This window comes from Leiobunum rupestre, chromosome 4, assembly GCF_980474605.1.
Source record: "Leiobunum rupestre chromosome 4, qqLeiRupe1.1.hap1, whole genome shotgun sequence".
NCBI lineage: Eukaryota > Metazoa > Arthropoda > Arachnida > Opiliones > Sclerosomatidae > Leiobunum > Leiobunum rupestre.
In genome coordinates this window covers 23,174,236-23,192,414 of record NC_143387.1, presented here as the reverse complement: position 1 = coordinate 23,192,414, position 18,179 = coordinate 23,174,236, and the positions used below count along the sequence as shown (strand labels likewise).

Here is an 18,179-nt window from a genome sequence, read left to right as displayed (position 1 = left end):
GTCTTTTGGGTGGACCATAAGAATGGAGCCTTAAAAGTAAAATAACCAAAGTAATTGTTCCTTTATTTTAAATACGGTCATTTACAGGGTAAGAAACATTAATCGCGGTCTCCAGGTTGACCGTGGCAAGGGTAAAGATCTGTCGAGTTCTTTTCATCTTCACTGGGTTCCTGTAGGTCTGCGTAACAGATGCATCTCTCTCTTGGGTAATTACCCTCTGTGCAATTACCAGACAGATCTTCACTTAGAATTTTACAATCCCCATTACAATACATAATGTTCTCAGCCAGGTTCGGTCCATGACAGATATCATAGGACCCTATAAAAAATGTCTTATTATACAATTTGAAAATAAATCGATTCCCTATTTGTTTATTTTATTGGGAATCCTTCAAGCTTTATTCCAAAGTTTTAGTTACATACAGTCTAGTCTTAATATCCCATGCATTTCGTGGCATCGCGAGGTGGCTTAAGGGAGGAATACTATAGCCCCCTTAAATTGAAAACAAAAAAACGAAAGGGGGGGGGGGTCACAGGGAGGAGCAAAACGTTATAGGTTAGAGAAAATTTTGGGTGTTGCTCAGTGATTTTCCAAAGCCGATTATCCCCCTTTTTCGTAGGGTAGAGGGAAAGACAAACACAGCGAAAACGTACGATGTTTTGAGTTTGTAATCGGAAACATGGCGTAGTCTATCTATTGATAGAGCGCCTCTCCTCATTCCGCATGTTCCTCAAAAAACTGTTTATAGCCCAACAAAAATGTATACAACTATGAATTGAAATTTCAACACACAAAGCGCCAAGTTTTCGTGGATTATTTTCGCATCGTACGTAGTCGCCTCCGCCATCCGTGCCATTACTCTCGAAACGTTTGTGTTAAACGGTAGATAATATGCCAATCAATGGAGCATTATTGACTCTCGATATAGACGAATATTCATTTCAGTGAATTGCTCGGTGAAACTTTGGTAGTGCCTAAACTTGTGATTTCGTAGTACTCTACTAAACTCCCCAATCGACTGTGCTAGAAAAGTAGATGAAACATCAATCGATAGGATGTCCTTATATCAATTTCTCTAATCGGTGATCCAAAACGTTAACAATATCCATTTTCGTTATTGCAAAACGGTTTTTTATTTTGCACCGATGTCTATAACTCTCCAACCGATTGGGTAAGGAGAAGAAATGAGGCATCAATATATAAGAAATAATATGGTCCCGATTTTCTATTAATGTTGGTGATCTTGGGCTTATGAGTGATACATTAAGGGGTTGGAAAAGTCCAACACATGTTTTAGTGATCGGGGGCGTAAATTCTGTCGAGCTAGGACAGCTCCAGTTTCGGGGTTTAGCAATATTTAACGGCTTGTCACTATTATTGGCGCTTACAGCGTATTTGGTCTATTTGCTTTTCCGTAGAAGGTCAAAGTTGGTAATTGTATGACTTTAATTAGGTGTTACTTTTGGTGTTTTGTCAATGAATGTGTTTTTCCCATTGACATCGTTTTTAATGTAGTAGATTGTGGAGAAAGTGCTGCTATAGGTAAAACTTTACTTAGGTCATTATTGTGCACCTATTAAGTTAATGTACAAGGAGTTTTGAAATTGGTTTAAATTTGAATATTATATGCAGAATATGTTTAATACATCAGGGAGATTTTGTGTACTAAAGCTTCTAGGACAAATGTTTTTAAAGGGAAAATGAAAAGCCTATATAACCTATATTATATCGATTCCTACTCCTAAAAGAAGTACAAAAATGATACTCACGTTACGAGAAAATTTAAATTTAATTTTTAAATAATTTTTAATTTTGTTAAAAACGGGCCTTGGGCATAGCGCGCGCTCTATACCTGTATTTCTCAAATTCCCGGCCAACGCGAGAAAGCCAATGGGAAGAGATTTTCGTACAACGCTACTTCTACCAATGGGAGAGAACGCTTTATCTTCCGAAAAAAAAAAAGCCGCTGCAGCTTGCTAAGCCTAGCTCCTGTGTTTTGATATTTTTGTACGTTATTGAATTGTACCTTTAACGAAATTAAAAATTAATTAAAAATTGAATTTAAACTATCTCGTAACGTGAGTGTCATTTTTTACTTCTTTTAGGAGTAGGAATCAATATAATTAAGGTTATATAGGCTTTTCGTTATCCCTTTTAATTTAAACCATGGAACGATAGATTGCCATAATATTTGGAATAGAAAGTCGTTAAAATAAGATAAGAAATAATATACATAGACTTAGAAGCTCGCACGATGTACCCCGTGCGCTTTCACTAACCGCTGAGAATCATATTGTAGAGGTTGGCATTCGGTTAACTTCTAAGGAAGGGAAGCCATAACCATATATAATAATTGGCAAACAAATATTTTTTTTAACTAATTTAAACATTATCCACATTAATTATCTGCCCAAAATATTATTAGATTAATCTCATTTTAATATTTCTATTTATCGGTTACGTTTTCTTAAAGAACGGAGCGCTTAGTTTGTTTCATTAGTTTATTAATATTTTATTTCAGTTTAAGAAAATTTTCATCGCTAGCTATTTTCATCTAGCTTGAACTGGTTTTTTTTTAAGATTCTATCACAGCTTTTATCTAAATACACTTTTTACGATTAAGAATAGTTGATATGGTTATAGCTTAGAAGAGGTTTTGGAAATTATTATTTTGCTTTCTATCTCGGTAGTTGTTTAAGTAAACAATCTTCCCTCTAGCAAGTTAAAAAACAGATTTGGTAATATTTCCCATGGATAATTTTTAAAATTTTGTTTTATGTAATCCATAAATATTTTGTTTAATTGATTTACTACGATATCTAACGAATAAAATTAAATAGATTTGACAGTTATCGCTAAATAATCGAAAACCAGCATTTATTAAAGTGTGATAAAATTGGCGAATAAGTAGATAAGTCCATTATGAAAAGGGATAATAAAGTTAAAGCCTAAACAAATTTGAAGAAATTTAAAAACTTACTATTAGCTCGTACCGATAGGTCTTCGAGCAAACAAAAAACGCGAAACTCGGACCAAATAGATCTTCGAGTGAAAAATTAAATTAAAATGTCCCTAATTAGTCACCGAAAATTCAATTTGTTATTGGACAATCGACAAGCCATTCCACTTTACACATTGAATTTTCATAAGAATGTGTAAAATAAAATCGCATTTCATCCCATTTTAATAACTTACACTTTCTATATCTTTTCTCGTCTTTAAAGGTTGAGTTAGTCTCACTTGTTTAGGGAGATCACTACAGCGTTATAATTTAATACGATTTATAAAGTGTCATCAAAATTTGAACACTTTTCAGCTGGGTCGGTGAACATCGGAAAAAGAAATAAATTACCGATATAATAAACCATAGAGCACCTGGCATCATCAATCTGACCGACCTTTTCGAAATTTATGCTAATTGAAATGTAAACTTCAGTGATAAATATTAAATAAATAGTTAACAGGTCAGTCGTGACAAAAATTATTGGAAATCAATCGTAGTAGACGTTATAAATGAAAAAATTGGTGACAGCATCGGGAGAGGGATGTAAATTAACTAATCAAATTGACGTTTAAATATTTAAAATTTTAGGTATATTTGGACTATTTCGCTAAAACTTCGTAAAATTTTGCCAAACCAATATTCCGTATATAAAGTATGAGAATAATTTATTTTAGATAAATCCGTGCACAAGCGTAAAATATTCTATCACTACTTGTCATAGATTGACTGCTCACTCAAAATGAAACAAAATTACCTGTTAAAACCGCAGCGCAGATAGTCCCGTCTATTCCCCGGATGTTGTTTCTACAACGTGATCCCCACACATATCCATTTCGTTTCAGTCTCCAGATGATATCTCGCTTCATGTCGCAAAAATCCTTAGGGACGACATCTGGACATCGTCCTGGAACACAGAAAAAAAAAACGTTAATAAAAGCTACTGGCATTTTAATATTTCAACGTTTTTTATACATTTGAAGTAGAAACTTTCTAGGATAAGGGACTTTCAATATGAGGTATTAGTTTCCTGGCTAGGACGCTACTCAAAAAATGTAAAGGTTTTGCAAGTTCAGCGAATTTCTTAGATTTCCCCTGAATTTGCGGATGTCTTTATAAAATTACGAGGTGTTTAATTCACGTTGCTTTCCAGTTGTATTTAAAATAATAATTTTGAAAAATACAAATTCATTGCCGTATTGAGGAACAATTATACATTTTTCGTTGTCACAGTTATCTACATTAACATTTTCACGTACGTCAATCCTATCCACGCTTAAAAAAAGGTTTTCGCTCCAAACATTTTGGCGCCATGAAAATCTTTGAGTCATGACCATTCTACAAATTAAAAATTAAATATCTACCACTAGCTATTATGGACAATTTCCCAATAAAGTGCATTGAAGGTTGGTCAAAATGAAGTAGATTTTTACTCTGACTATGCTGAAGATGGTGCTTCAAACCATAAGGGCTTTCTTGCTTCTATTTAATAGCAGAGCACGTTTTATGAGAAGGTGGCGCGCGCCGTTTTTAAAATGGCCGCTAAGCCCCTAGTGTTGTGTAGCGCTCTCTTCAGCATAGTCAGGGTAAAAATCTTCCTCATTAATGACTATATAATCTTGAAAAACCTTTATAAAAACATGCAAAATGTAAATGGTGGATTGGTTGAATAGTAAATTGAAATAAAAATTCAAAAATATTTTTAACCAAATAAAATTTTCCTGTGTTTTTCCAAACTATTTACCTACAAATATGACCTATCGACTGGGACCACCTCTAATAACATATTTTGTGTTGGCTAAAAACGAACTAGATTATAAGTGGAAATATACTTAAGCCCCAACAGTCTGGATCTTCAAATTCCAAGTGGTCGAATATTCCTACAGTTGTGGACTCCTCCATCGAGACTAAGGCTCCGTAAATAAAACAAAGTGATGACAGTGCCAGAAGATTAAGAACGAATCGCTGAAATTTAAAAAAAAAATCCATTTAGGTTTTCACAGATTTGTGTGTCAATTTATCAGCCAGGTATCTCATCTTTCAATCATAGTGCTGCTGACAAAGTGACGAACATCACTGTTAAAGCTAGAAGATGAGGGCTTCCAAAAAGAACCACACATTCACGACAAAGTTTAATCATAAACTCCATAAATCGTTCACATAACCCGAAAATTATCAATAGAGAGAGACTTGGCACTATTTCGTCAAAGAACGTCACCCATGCTTTTTCTAAGAGATCAAAATTTGTTTACGAACGTGACAGTCATAGCTAAAGCCACGAAGAGCTGTAACCTTATTGAAGACAAAGTAACGAGTGTTGCAAAAATTAAATTTAAGCGAAAATATTTTAACAATCTTTAAATCCTTTTTAGAGTTTCAGCAACATTGAAAAACGTAGTGTCGAAACCTGAGTGGGGTGGCGGAGTGGTTAGCAGTTTCGCCTCGCAGCAAGAGGAGCCGGGTTCTATCCCAACTAGTGGCACTGGGTGAACACTTATTACAACTCCTTCTGCGTTGAGTTTTAAAGTTCTCTCCCCGCTGGTTAAAAGATTTCCCCCCCAAGCTCTTCGGTTTCCCCTTCCATAAAAACCTGTTGAGGTTAACGGTTATAGTTAATGTAGGGAGCTCTTGGCCCGCGTGGCATGAAGGGCTTGCCACCACCCTCCTACGCATTGTAACTCAGCCACCTGAATCAATGGCTTCAAAAGTCGCTTAATGACTTAGGGCTAAGGTGGTGCCTTGGGTATTAACCTAGCTGATTATCTTTTTCTCTTTTCTGTTAAGATAGACACACTCGGGGATTCAATATAGCGTTTCAGTATCTTGGGGTCATTAATGTAAATACTAAATTACGACTTCTTTGTGTAATTCTCGTATCATTGATACTTTAAATATTTTAATTTAAAAGTAACTACTTAAAAATCGAATGTTCTCAGATTTTGTATAAAAGATCGATTTAAAAAGTGGAGTGAGAGGAACAAAATTTGTGATTATTTTCCATTTCAGCGACTTTGATATACGTTTTCAGACTAAGAACAAAAATTCTATCCCATGGTTGTAGAATAATGGAGACTTTTAATATTATAATGAAACGCTTGGGCTTGGCTTGTTTCACAATCGATGGAAATTGGTTTCGTAAATCTGGGCATTCATGACAAAAATTAAATGGAAAACCATTTCGCAGTAGGATATGTGAAACTTTCTCTAATGTAGCCTAAGTTAAAGTTGCTTAGAATGTGTTTTGACTTACCGAAAACATAGCCAGAGCACTCAAAAGTTACTTGAAAATTTTAAATCCGTGTCCAACTCATAAAATGTAAAATATTATATTTACTAAATGAAACTACTCTTATGTTTGATGTTTATACTTCGCAATTGATAAATGTAAGATTTTCAATTATCAGATTGCTAGCTGTACGAATGATTTGTATACTGTTTCACGATAAATTTAGTGACCTTTCTATCATCGAGCTTCAAAGAACAGTTTCAAATTATTACAAGTCTAATACCGCAGTTAAATAAATATTATTGCTAAGTGCAATAAAATACAGTCTCATTATCTCGCTTTATCAAAACCAGAATGAATGCATTTATACTTAGAGATAATAACTATACGGAGATGATCTACGAGCACCATGGTTTAATTTACTCTTGTCCGCAGAGGGAGGGATGAAGAAAAACATCATACGCATCAATCGTGTCGGAAGACCTAGATTTTAGGGAACCAATGAGATTTGGCGTTCTATTAGTCGCTTTGCTCGCTCGTTTCGAGATGATTTCCATAAATGAGCGCTTACAATTTTTGTCCACCTCATGCCTGACTACATAGTCGAAATACAAAATTCTAGTAAATAGCTGTTGTCAATCACGGCTTTAAACCCAGAACGACACTAGCAAGTTTACCACAAATAAAAGATACCAAAGTTATTATAGATTTATTTTATACTGGCAGCACTGTTATCTTAGACACGAAACATTTCGTTATCTTAGCCAGCTTGGTCTGCATAAGAAGAAAAAAATTTCAATTTTCCAATTTCGAATTCACAGTCTGACTCCCTAGTCGAAATTCTATTTTCTGGGAAAAGGCTATTGTCAATCAAGGCTTTAAAGCAGAGCGACACTAGCAATTTGACCACGAATAAAAGAAAAACAAGTACTATCCCCGGTAGCAATATCTCATTGAGAAACGGTTTAAAAACCGTTGAAAAAAAATGAAGTTAAAGAAGAATGGTTGAGAAATGTCTACCTAAAAAACGAATTTAAAACGTGAATAGATACAAATAATTTTAAACCACTTTTGTACAATATTTTTTTATTTACATTCACTACGGCCGTTTCGACGCGGCAACACAAATCACAAAAAAGAAGGCCAAAGATATTAAAAATGAACTAAAAAATACATAAATATGTATAAAAATTGGAATAAAAAGAGCAAAACACATAAAATCAATAAAATATAAAAAATATATAGAAATGTATAAGCAATGTCATTTAAAAAAAATAGTACTCCCGTCAATTAGTTAACAATGTTTATAAAAATATAGGTTGTTTATCTGTGCCCTCAGTTTCTTGTTCTGTCGTGAAATATCATTTGGTTCATATTGTTACCCCCGACGACGGTGCTGGTCACTGCGTCGAAACGGCGGTAGCGAATGGAAGTAAAAAAATGTATAGTGCAAAAGTGGTTTAAAATAATTTTTATCTGAATTTAAAACGTTAAATCCGCACTTCGAAAACGTCAATTCAACCGTATTAAATTATAATTTATATCAGCTTGCGTACCACCCAATTACAATTAAGTACGTCGACGACTTATAAATTGGTTAAAATATAAAGGCACTAATTGCTCATTAACGCCATCCGCAAAAAAACGCGTCATATTTAATTACGCGTAAATATAGGACATCTAGAAAATGTGATGGAGTTTTTTAACAAATTATATCTACCATCAAAAGTGTAGTTGAGAAATACAAGATTACATTTAAAGATAACTAATACAGTTGTTTATTGGGTTATAAGATCAAGTACTTGCATGACCTGGTATGAAAATCCACTGCTCACTTTATCTTTAAAGTATCAAACATATTAGAAATAATTTAATAAAAAATTATAAATAAATTATCACAATCATAGAATTGGATAAGCCTAAAATTATTTTTCTTCTCGATGCAGGGAAACTTCAGAAACACCTGAATAAATAAAAATAACTAAACACTTAGAAAGATAATGTAAATTAAAAACAGTCCTTTATAATTCAGGGCAAATATATTTAAAGCACTATTGTGCAAAGTGTTGCAGTTTAAAAAGTTTTTTTATACCGAAAAAACTTAAAGGCATTAAAATATAATGTGTGCATATAAAAAAATATCCCACATAATGAAATGTGAAAATATTTATCATGCCTTAAAGCTAATTTTTACAAGGAAAATTCTAAGGTACACTAATAATTTAAACATAACTAAACATCAAGGCAGATGATATTAGTCTAGTCAAAATATCGAAAAAAGCTCTCCATTTTAAGTTTAGAAGCATTTTAGGTTACTTTTGGGCAAAAGTTAATTTCCCCCTATTTCGACCCTGCTCAGGGCTCCCACCAAAATCCCAAAAAAATAGGAATAAGGGATTTTTCTGGCTAGAAATAGGGTGAAATAGGAACCAAATCTTTTAAAGTAGGAACCAAATAGGGACCATTTTAATAAACAAAAATAAGATCTTTATTTAAACTTTTAAAAGCAGCAAATTTTTAAAACTGACTTGGTTTTAATTTAAAAAATGTTTTATCACAAAAATTAAGTACTTAGTTTTAATCTCTAAAAAAACTTTTATCAATCCCAAAAATGACTATAAATTTTTTGTAATAATTCTATCACATTAAATCGGGTTTTTTTTTCGCTTTTCTACGATATATTTTAAGCCGATGGTACTTTTCACCAAATGTACTAGAAATAGGGTGATTTAGTGACCAAATAACGATTTGATGATGGTTTAGGGACCTCGAAAAAAAGTAGGGGCTTTTAGGCATTTTAGGGACCTGGTGGGAGCCCTACCCCGCTGAGTCCGAATCTGCCGGTTTCCCAAGCGAATTCCCGAACGGAAGTGAGATATTCAATATGGCGCGAAATCCGAAATCGGCACGGTAAAACCCCCTTTGACACAGGAACGCGTCCAAAATGTGCAATTATATGTTTTTGAAAACGAGGAATATTAAAGCCATCCCATCAATTATGAGAATTGATTCAGATTTTTGGTTTACAGGTAGATGTTTTGGGCACTCTATTACCTTCACAATATCCTTCACTAGCGAAGCCTTTTCTGCTGTTCTTAGCTCGCCGTTCACCGAAGCTACCGATATAGGAAAATTGCAAAGCTCATGCTTGATAATTTTTTTCAAATCAATAGTACTTCCCCCTTCATATGCGTAGATCAATCTCTGTCAGTTTTTATAACATGCTTTCTATTACATTCTTGAGACGTCTTCTCCTTGTAGAGATCACCTAAAGTGAGTGCCTTGTTCTTATGTAATGTTGCATGGTAGCTAACTGTAAACGCTCCAGTTTCTTGACTTTTGATAAGCCTTTGCTGAACGAAGACTCGTACTAATTCCACCCCACGCTGTTTTGCTGTTAGAAGAGCTTCAGAAATCTTTGGTGTGGCTATATCCTTAGTAGCTACATCCCCTGTAGCATTTTAGAGTCGGGCCGACGTCGGCTAGTGTCTTAAAACAGAAAGGTCGGCCTACTGTCGGGCCACCCCACTCTGAAAGGTCGAAATGTCCTAGTAGAAAAGTAGTCGGCCGACCGTCGATCGACAAAAAAATTCGACTGACTCCCGATGTATGTCCTACTCAGAAAGGACTATGGACCGACTCAGAAAGGACTATGGGCCGACTCAGATAGGACTATGGGCCGACTCAGAAATGACTATGGGCCGACTCAGATAGGACTATGGGCCGACTCAGAAATGACTATGGGCCGGCTCAGAAATGACTATGGGCCGGCTCAAAAATGACAATGGGCTGGCTCAAAAATGACAATGGGCCGGCTCAAAAATGACTATGGGCCGACTCAAAAATGACAATGGGCTGGCTCAAAAATGACAATGGGCCGGCTCAAAAATGACTATGGGCCGACTCAAAAATGACTATGGGCTGGCTCAAAAATGACAATGGGCTGGCTCAAAAATGACAATGGGCCGGCTCAAAAATGACTATGGGCCGACTCAAAAATGACTATGGGCCGACTCAAAAATGACTAAGGGCCGACTCAAAAATGACTATGGGCTGACTCAAAAATGACTATGGGCCGACTCAAAAATGACTATGGGCCGACTCAAAAATGACTATGGGCCGACTCAAAAATGACTATGGGCCGACTCAAAAATGACTATGGGCCGACTCAGAAATGACTATGGGCCGACTCAGAAATGACTATGGGCCGACTCAGAAATGACTATGGGCCGACTCAGAAATGACTATGGGCCGACTCAGAAATGACTATGGGCCGACTCAGAAATGACTATGGGCCGACTCAGAAATGACTATGGGCCGACTTCACAGAGGAATATTTCCGACTCGAAAATGATGTTGGCCCGACTTCACAAAGGCGTATTTCCGACTCGGAAACGACGTTGGGCTAACTTCATATACATACAATTCCGACTGTGAAACGACGTTGTGCCGACGTCAAATTAAATCGGACTTCGGAACTCCCACTTAATACCAATTTGATGCCTTAACAGTATTTTAGCTGAGATTGAATCGATAATAATTTTCAATTATTTTGTAAACAATATACAAGACGGAAAATCTTTTGGCGAAGCACATAGAATTAATATAGTAGTGATATAGAAAAGAAACATTTTAATTAAGCTTCTAGATTTTAATACGTAAACACAATTACAATTCAAATACTTTTAACAAATATCATTATCTTTTAATGTTGTAGTCTATTTTGCACATGACCTTGTAATTGCCAAGGCCTAACAGCTCATGCAAAACATTGTTCACAAAGCTATAATTAATTGATATAGATATTATTTATATTGATATATTATTGAAAAACTTACTTTGTTAGTATCGATTTAATGTATTTCTCAAGATCTCAATGATTTTTCCATTAATTTTGAATAGAAAATTAAGCGCACAAGTCAACAATTACACCTCTCATCTCAAGCGAGTTCGCCTATAAACTTCTAACATGCTGCTAGTCCGGAGATGGCGCTGCGAAAGTATCAACTGGCGCGTGCATTTGAATTTTTTAAACTATGAAGCGTTTGAAAAACCTTTGTGTTCGTATCAATAGGCCTATTTATTAATACATTTTAAATTTCTTAATCTATTTAGAGTGTAATTAATCAATATCAATAAAAATCAGGAATTAATATTTTAAAATAATATCGTAAATCGCAAACCCCTGTAACACATGAAGTCGGCTTTGAGCAAAGACTATATACGCTTCGCTTACTAGACAGGCGTCTCCATACAAAAAAACCTGTTAACACTTTCGAAACACGGGAGAAGCATTTGACCAGCCGTTAGAGGCGCCACTAGTAGCACTCTGAAGCGCGGGGAAAATTTTGACCAGCGTCTGCTATCGTTTGCAAGTTGAGCCATTGAACACGCCAGTCTATTTATATATAGTCTTTGGTTTAGAGTCGGGGTACGGTCGAAAAGTCGGTTTATAGCATTGAGTTGGGAATAAATAGAGGTACAACTAAATCTGGCTGGCGCGGGACCAATTTCGTTCCATAAGGAGACTTTATCAACTTTATCGTTCTACCGTGGTGGCATCTGTCTCTATTGGTGGCAACTATTGCAATTGAATTTTTTAATGCGAAATTGAAATGTATGATTTATCGTAACAAACAAACCTTTGAAGTTGTTTAAAAATAATTTTATTCTTTCAACACGATTCTTTTTAACTCACGTTATGGTGAGGTAGCTAATAATTATTTATTTTTAGCCATATAACTTTACAAAATATAGATGGCGCTACCACCTAATTATAAAGATGAATTTCGTAGTCTTATCAGATTCGGTCCCGCGTAACCATGGCAACTGAAATCGTAATTTTAATTCTAGCAGTATTATTCCCAATTCGATGGTTTATAGTCGACGACAATGCCGACCTAAAAACGTCGGCACGTTTTTCGACACTAAAACCGTAAATCCTTTTTTGGGACTATATATGGTCGGTATGCTGACCATTATCCAACTTAAAATAGACCTTACATTTAATTATTGGATTTGACATTAACTTTATGAAACCGACCATACTTATTTAGGAAAAGGCGATATTTTAATTATTTTGTGACTATTTGATGATGATGAATTTTTTATTCACTTTTATTTTTTCTTCAAACTTATTTGTATTCGAAAATCTAATTATGAGATCAGTTTTGGGTCGGAAATAAGCATTAATATAAAGTCGGCCCGACGTCGTTTCGGAGTCGGTTCTTAGGTCTATTAATTGTCGGTAAAGAGTCGACGTTTTGTAGTCGGCCGATCATTTTACCCCTACGACATTTCGACCCTCAATCCAAAGGTCGGCCGACTTTAGTGTTTAGTACCTTTTGCCGACTTCGGCCCGACTCTAATTTGCTACAGGGGAAGTAACTTCTTATGCAAATTAATTTCTAAAAATTAATTAATCATAATTAGTAAAAATTAACTTCAAGTATAATTATACAATAAAATACAATTATTTTAAAAATATGAAAAAAAAATACAAGTGTGGTCCTTATCAAGTCGGCATATCGACTGTACATTAAAGTCGACTTGCCGACATTATAAAGTCTCAAAATCGAAATTTGTAATTTTTGGGGTTTGAAAAAATTGAACAATTTGAGTCGGCATACGGTCGTCGACCTGAAAACGACTTTTAGACCCATACCCGACTCTTGACCGACACCCTAATGCTACAGGGGATTGCTCACTACGGTACAAGATCTATTCACAGCTCCAAGGTTATCGGTTTCCATCACCTGTAAAATTGCCTCTACATCTTGAAGATCCCTGGCCCGTCTAGCGCGTGTTTCCTCTTTAGCACAAGTTGTATTTGATGTATTGTACGTTTGCTGTGATATCTCACTTCTCCGCACTTTTACAGGTACCAACAACCCAATCCTGAGCATGATCGGGATCTACTTGAGAAAACATCTTTTTAGTCCTTAACACAGCAAAGTCACCAGACAGAAATCCAGCCTCGACTTCGCGTGGCAACTGATTCATGTCTGCAATGTAAACAGAGAGGGACTTCAAGTAGTTTCCATGATCATACAAAGCTATGTAAAGGAGCATGTTTGAAAGAGCACCACGGTAGCTTTCCCAATCCCCACCCCGGATTCCTCTAGTAAACATGAGAAGAGTCAAGATCATGTCAATGTATGTCCACCAAAGACTGAAGTTTTTGTCCTCTTCGGATCTCTCTTGCAAGAAAGTTGACAAATATTTCATAAAAATTGGACAACGGAAGTATTCTCTACGTTCGTCAACATTGGCTGCTTTTATGGACCAATTTTCTGCTTCCGGGAAATCTTGCTCATCAAGAAAATTCGGGAACTGTGGGTGCAAGAGTCACCACTAGGCTTGTAATGTAAGCTTGTGGGCTCTTATGCTTTTTCCGTAGGCTTTTCCGTCGAGGACTTTAGTCACTGAGCCTTCCGCCATCAAACCACTAGCCACCCACAAGTCTCCAAGGCCACAGCCTGACATATGCTTCCCTATCACCTGCATAGAATTGAGAGCTATGTGAAGCCCGCCCATTCGGAGGACAATACGATTTTTGAAGATCTGTGACGCCCAACGGAGCTCAACACGTTTGCAATACACTGCTTGATCAGCTGTAAGAACTACATGTTTTTTCCCAAGTGTGTCTGCCAATGAAATGCATCTTAAAAGAACACAGTGTAAAGTTGAAAACTCGTGTGCAGGGTAAAAAATTAAGGGTAGGAAGCCCATGGCAGAAACATCAAGATTGGAAATAGTTTCTTTCCTGTTAAATTCTTTCCATCCGATTTTTTTCTCACTGTCAGATCTGCCAATAACAAATGTTAGGTCCTCTACCCTTGAATCCAGCACTGCTTTAGATATTCCCTCAAAATTCAATGGATTAGAAGCAGTATACCACAATTGATCCACTGGTTCATCAAAGTGCGGCTCTTGCTGATCGAAAAACGGAAAAACTGGCAGCTCGTTTATTTCTTTGGGAATTTGAAGAGTGGTGTGCTTTGCAAGACTGACTTCATCCAGAAATTGTGAAGTATCAGCACCTTTTCTCTGGAATGCTACCATTTGGGTTGCATGCAAAGTTTTTTCCCATCAAGAGTGTCAGTTAAAATGTCATTGTTGTCAGCAGTTACGTGAAGAATGGGATCAGCATCGTCCAACTCCGAGAAAGGTTTGGAGTTCATAGGAACAATCGCACCAGTTTTTTTATCAAAACTTTTTAAGGAGAGAGAAGCCAAGCTGCAATCAGCCTGCAAGACATTGGTGTAGGTCATTCAATAAATTGACCAGTTTCTTGCTTCTTGTAGCCTGATGAACTGTCAGAGCAAGACCAATATGTTTTGGAGTCAATTTTTTCCTTTGCTGACTGCATATATTATATCCTGTGCTATAGATATTCCGGCATCACCGGTTAAAGTTGAAATTTTCTCAGGACATTCATCGTCATCACTGTCACCATCGCTGTCAAGTGCATCATCCCAAAGATCTTTTCCCTTCAACAGCACGTTCATGAAAAGATACAAGGAATCAGGCACTATTTTGGTGCATGCCTCCTTTGAAATTTCAAAACCAGATTGACCTGGCGATGATAGTAGTTGGCTTCTAATTTTCAAAGCAGCATGCACTATAGTTTGAAATTCACTTTCATGGGCTGGCTTGAAACTATAGGCATCTGTTTGACGTCATCGTCATAGAAGTCATCAGCAGAAAATCTCTTACCTCTGCCAATTGGAATCAACAGCATCTGGCGTTGACTAACTCCGCGGTTAAGAGGCTGGAAAAAGTGTAACACATCTCCGACCTTTTCTTCGAGCTTACTTGTAAATGTTGAACGTCTTGACTCAAAAGACAGGGGAACGGCAACATTGATACTGCTTCCTATTTCCTTGTACCTATTCCATACATCATCTAATGTCAACCACTGTACAAAATATACAAGTTTAATAATATTATTTTCTACAAAGTACAGTTGGTCGCCAAAAAAAGTCCCAGGGTGAGTTTGCTTTCCTGCGTCCGTCGGTGGTCGTACCGACGGACGCAGGAAAGCAAACTCACCCAGGAACATGCATTGCGACCAACTGTACATAGCCTTAATTGGTAGGCATACTACATCGCGGTACTTGCCTGATCGAGAGAGGAAGCGACTCGCAATTCTTTACAGATTTGTATGAAAGGAAGGTTTTCCTTTCGATCGTTTGCCTTAGTAGCTTCCCAGCTCTTTTTTAATTTCAAAAAACAGGAACTGTGATATTTTCCTTCTGCAGCTATCAAATCTCCTACTGCACTAACCCTGACATGCAGCTTGTAGGCAAAATTAGACAAATCCAAAACTTTCTCAATCATGTTTGTTGTCATTATGAGATTCAATTTTTCCTTTCCTTTTTCCTTCTGACAAAACAAGCATTTTTCCCAGTCAGTTTTTCCTGTCCTTTAGCGAGTCATTAGATTGCTTTTTGCATTTTTATTTTCATCCTGTTTCTTACTATTGTCATTTTTCTTCTTTAGTTTTCCAATTTTGTCAGAAGAAGTTAAGGTGGAATTTCAAAATCCGTATGATTGTCTCACTGAACTGGCTGTCAAATGCCTCTTGTCGTTCTTTCTCACTTTGCAACTATTGTGTTCTACCATTCTCTCCAATCTTTGACAGAGCTTGATTCGGACTCTGCTTCTGACATATTAAACACAAACTGAGATTAGCTGAGTCACTGCCAAACGTGTTGTCTCCCATATTAATATAAAGCCTAAGGAAGTAGAAAAGCGATACGAAGAGAAATAGCAATACAACAACCACAAAACACAAGTAAAACACACTCCATATAATTCAGATTTCAATGAAGTTAAATGTACCAACACTAAAGAAGAAAAACAAATTCAGCCATTACTTCATTGGATTTCACCATGTACGTAAATGAAACGCACAAAATTCACCCCAAAGTTGCAAAAAAATGCTTCCGACAAAGAAACAATAAGATATATCTAACAATAAATTTATGCCACTAGCCTCTCACAAGCAAGATTTCATTGTTGAATTCAATCGATATCACTTGGCACTGCACTGATTCACAAAGTAAACAATAATACACTTAAGCACGACAAGCACCGACAGGTTACAACGCGCTGGCGGGCGGAGAGGGAGGGGAAGGCTTGGCCAGTCGGATGAGTGTAGTATTGCCATACGTCGCAGTGCTGCCAACCTTTAATCTCAAACGTTCGAAGTGTTGTTTAAAGGAATAATATATATGCTCGCATAGGCTATGCACCATAACCCACGAGAATCCTTTAATATTAGTAGTTCAAATGACGGATTTATTTTTCGCAAAAACCTTAAACGTGAAAACTAGAATTTATTAACAATTTCAAGTGAAAAACCTTACCAATGTTTTACAGTGTATTTTTGAATTCCTCATGCTCAAAAACATGATGCACTCAGGCTTCAGTTGCTGCCACTACCAAGTAAGTTGGCTTGAAACACATCAGAATAAAAACATAAAAGACTGTAAAAACGTTGTTTAATCTATTTCTAAATTGGCAGGTATGTGTATGGGAGAATGCCCACATTCCTAAGCCATCTCTTCCATTACTTGAAGACTGCGGCTGGACCATAGACGGCGAGAAAGTTGTTCCACGTTTCATGACGCTAGATCCGATTCCTAAGACGTGTCCAGAAGTTGTTGTTTGTCACTGTAAAGGACTTTGTCACTCAAAGAACTGTACTTGTAGGAAAGCAATCGTCCCTTGCTTAACACTCTGTACTCCAATCTCCTTGTAAAAGTACCTGTCTTAATTTTGGAGAAACGCAGTAATATTTTAAAGTTCCTGTAAGTTTTAGTTACCCCGTTGCTGTATATTTGGAAAGGTTTTGATTAAAGTCTAGTACAAACGTTGTTTTAGAATTAATTTTTAAAATCCTAATGTCTAAAAACATATATCGAGAACGTCACCCTCGTTTTTACCTGAAAAATGTGGCGAGTGCGCTTGCATAATTTTGGCCGCCATCTTGTCCAGCATCTTGAATAAACCTAACCAATGTTTTTACTGTGTATTTTTGAAAATTAGCTTTAAGGCATGATAAATATTTTCAAATTTTATTCTGTGGGATATTTTTTTATATGCACACATTATATTTTAATGCCTTTAAGTTTTTTCGGTATAAAATAACTTTTTAAACTGCAACACTTTGCACAATAGTGCTTTAAATATATTTATTTAGTTATTTTTATTTATTCAGGTGTTTCTGAAGTTTCCCTGCATCGAGAAGAAAAATAATTTTAGGCTTATCCAATTCTTTGATTGTGATAATTTATTTATAATTTTTTATTAAATTATTTCTATTATGTTTGATACTTTAAAGATAAAGTGAGCAGTGGATTTTCATACCAGGTCATGCAAGTACTTGATCTTATAACCCAATAAACAACTGTATTAGTTATCTTTAAATATAATCTTGTATTTCTCAACTAAACTTTTGATGGTAGATATAATTTGTTTAAAAAATCTGTCACATTTTCTAGATGTCCTATATTTACGCGTAATTAAATATGACGCGTTTTTTGTGGATGGCGTTAATGAGCAATTAGTGCCTTTATATTTTAACCAATTTATAAGTCGTCGACGTACTTAATTGTAATTGGGTGGTACGCAAGCTGATATAAATTATAATTTAATACGGTTGAATTGACGTTTTCGAAGTGCGGATTTAACGTTTTAAATTCAGATAAAAATTCTTTTAAACCACTTTTGCACTATACATTTTTTTTACTTCCATTCGCTACCGCCGTTTCGACGCAGTGACCAGCACCGTCGTCGGGGGTAACAATATGAACCAAATGATATTTCACGACAGAACAAGAAACTTAGGGCACAGATAAACAACCTATATTTTTATAAACATTGCTAACTAATTGATGGAGTACTATTTTTTTTGACATTGCTTATACATTTCTATATATTTT

At 35.9% G+C, this 18,179-nt stretch overlaps 1 protein-coding gene across 3 annotated transcripts; it reads right to left on the bottom strand.

Moving 5' to 3' along the window:
• Positions 1-37: 37 nt before the first annotated feature.
• Positions 38-6,835, bottom strand: LOC149947189 (uncharacterized). 3 transcript variants are annotated; one of them, XM_090172324.1, is made up of 4 exons: positions 6,800-6,835; positions 4,835-4,967; positions 3,760-3,909; positions 38-319 (listed from the first exon to the last, which is right to left on the bottom strand). In XM_090172324.1, exons 1-4 carry the CDS (start codon positions 6,815-6,817, stop codon positions 99-101), a joined length of 522 nt encoding a protein of 173 aa, XP_090028450.1. In that variant the 5' UTR covers positions 6,818-6,835; the 3' UTR covers positions 38-98. The 3 variants fall into 3 exon arrangements, with proteins under 3 accessions (XP_090028450.1, XP_090028452.1, XP_090028451.1); XM_090172326.1 differs by lacking the exon at positions 6,800-6,835 and adding an exon at positions 6,253-6,340; XM_090172325.1 differs by lacking the exon at positions 6,800-6,835 and adding an exon at positions 5,255-5,284.
• Positions 6,836-18,179: the final 11,344 nt, after the last annotated feature.

Coding starts and splice junctions, on each gene's coding strand:
- LOC149947189 (XM_090172324.1), bottom strand. Junction 3,910..4,834: donor TCCAGACTGTTGGGGCTTAA/GTATATTTCCAC, acceptor TCTGTGTTCCAG/GACGATGTCCAGATGTCGTC. Junction 320..3,759: donor CTGCGCTGCGGTTTTAACAG/GTAATTTTGTTT, acceptor CATTTTTTATAG/GGTCCTATGATATCTGTCAT.